The sequence below is a fragment of the Crocodylus porosus genome, unplaced genomic scaffold (assembly GCF_001723895.1).
Source record: "Crocodylus porosus isolate Cpor-Errol unplaced genomic scaffold, CroPor_comp1, whole genome shotgun sequence".
Taxonomy (NCBI): Eukaryota; Metazoa; Chordata; order Crocodylia; family Crocodylidae; genus Crocodylus; species Crocodylus porosus.
This window is the reverse complement of record NW_017728931.1, coordinates 9,417,847-9,420,072: the sequence shown is the minus strand read 5'-3', so window position 1 is coordinate 9,420,072 and position 2,226 is coordinate 9,417,847. Positions and strand designations below refer to the sequence as shown.

Sequence of the window (2,226 nt, the reverse complement as noted above, 5' to 3'; positions counted from 1 at the left end):
TGCTGGCTATCCCTTAGGATGTTAGAATGATGCTCCGGGTGCTTTAATTACAGCAGCTCTTGGAGCTGTTTTAATTAAAGTACCCCTTCTACTGCCTCCTGGAGCACATGTATAAACACCCTTAATTCCCAAGGCTTGTGTCTACTAGAGATTTTTACTATTAGTCACTTGATTGTTGACTAGGTCAAGATACTCAACATACTTACTCTACAAGATGACTGGGCTGATCTGCTCCATCTCTAGAACACAACTTGCACCTAGTTTCCATGGCCCCAGAGAGCAAATGTTTTCACTAGCTGTTTTTGGCAAAGGGGGGTAAAAAACAATTTAAAAATGACCTTAAATCATCTTTTCCCATCACCCCTTTTGCAGTTGAAGGACAAGGCCTCTCTTCATTCTTGACCTCTCTTCATTCTTGACCTGAGGAGATTTCATGCTATGATTCATCTCAGAATCATAGATAGCATCATAGAAAATTAGGGTTGGAATTGACTACAAGAGATCATCTAGTCCAACCCCCCATGAAAACAGGACCAGCCCCAATTAGATCATTCCAGCCAGGACTTTGTCAAGCTGGGCCTTAAAAACCTCCAAGGATGGAGATTCTACTACTGCTCTAGGTAACCCGTTCTAGTGCTTCAACACCCTCCTAGTGAGAAAGTGTTTCCTAATATCCAACCTAAACTTTCCTTGCTGCAGCTTGAGACCATTGCTCCTTATTCTGTCATCTGCCACCACTAAGAACAGTTTAGGTCTAATCTTCTTTCTGTCTTGGCAGAAAGCAACTTAAAGATGAAAAAATGCATATACCTAGGCATACAGGAGGCAAAAGACCATCACAGGGAAGTGGAGAGAGGGGAATTCATACTCAATTTGTGCTAAAAAAGTTCCCCTTTCAAGGATTATGTGACATGGGCACTTACATAGCTACCAAGATCCGAGACCATCAGTGAAAGTTTGAACCTAGGATCTTCAGCACCGAAATCAGACTTCCACCAGTTAAAGTTAAGGAGAACCTAACAATGACAGCATGAGCTACAATTTTAAAGACAGCATGAGTGCATTCATTGAGCCACTGTATTTGACTTCACCAAAACCTTTATCAAAAACATGCCATACTTTAATTAAAAACTTGAGGAGTCTTTTCTGAAAAAGTTTCTTTTAAATGTCACTTTGATCCACTTTTCTATTCCTTTTTGCTTTTCTTTGCCAAACATTTAACCTGAGCTGCTGCATCATTTGGGATCTCTCTCACAGAAGCACACATGGCAAACCTGATGGTTCACAGAGATCTTCCTTCTCCCTGAGGTGATAAAACTCCCCCAGCTGTTCTCCTTACCGTACATCTTGCCCTCGTCCGACAGGATGATCTTCCGCCGCCCACATGGCGGGTAAATGGCTAGCGCTTCCTGGAAGCTCTGCTCAATGTCCGGACTCCACACACCTTCAGCATCATTGTCGATTGGCTTGTCCAAGGCCTCACTGCCCCCTGAGTCGTTGCTCCCCTCAGGGGAGGTGGGAGAACTCCACTCGTTGGAGGTAATGGTGCCAGTTAGAAACTCCAAGGCGCCACTTGGAGAAGCAGCCACCGAACCTAAAAGGGCAAACATACTCCGTCTCACTCAGTGATTCCTTTCACCATGAAAGCTAACAGAGTATAAGAAAAACAGCTCAGTGCTGCCCCTGTTTTCAGACCCTGGGCTGGCCACAGGCTTTTGGCTCTTCCGGGATCAGACTGTGAAGACTGTCTTCAGTTGACACAATAAAATATGCAGAAATGCACACAAGATCTCCACCATCCAGAAGAGAACCTTCTCCTTGGCAGCAGGCTCTGCTTAGAATAGCCTTCCTGGTATTGCCTTTGTTCACTAGCTTGCCATCTACTTTCAGTTCTTATCACAAAACACACCCACTCTCTTCCTTGCCCTTGTTCTTAATTTCTCTTTCTCTCTGCACTCATTATCTTTGTAAATGCATTATTTAATGATCCAAAGCAGGCAGGACTCAGTTAGTGTGAAAGACACCACACAACATAGCCACGATAAATTATCTAGTCATCGCTCAGGACTGAGGTTGGAATTTTCTTGGGTACAGTTTCACTGGGCTGGAGTGAGTGAGCAGTGTCGTTTTTAAACACTGGCTTGTCTGCTTCCCAAGAACCAGAAGCCATTTTCCAAACCAGTTCCTTAAAAGCCTGATGGGCTAGTGCAGGGGTAGGCACTTATT

At 44.1% G+C, this 2,226-nt stretch overlaps 1 protein-coding gene across 1 annotated transcript in view; it reads right to left on the bottom strand.

Moving 5' to 3' along the window:
* The window catches only part of TEAD4 (TEA domain transcription factor 4), a 63,362-nt gene extending 61,752 nt beyond the window's left edge, over positions 1 to 1,610 (bottom strand). Inside the window, exon 1 of the mRNA XM_019543861.1 lies at positions 1,340 to 1,610. Within this exon, the coding sequence (XP_019399406.1) occupies positions 1,340 to 1,610 (271 nt within the window). The remainder of the gene's footprint in view (positions 1 to 1,339) is intronic.
* Positions 1,611 to 2,226: the final 616 nt, after the last annotated feature.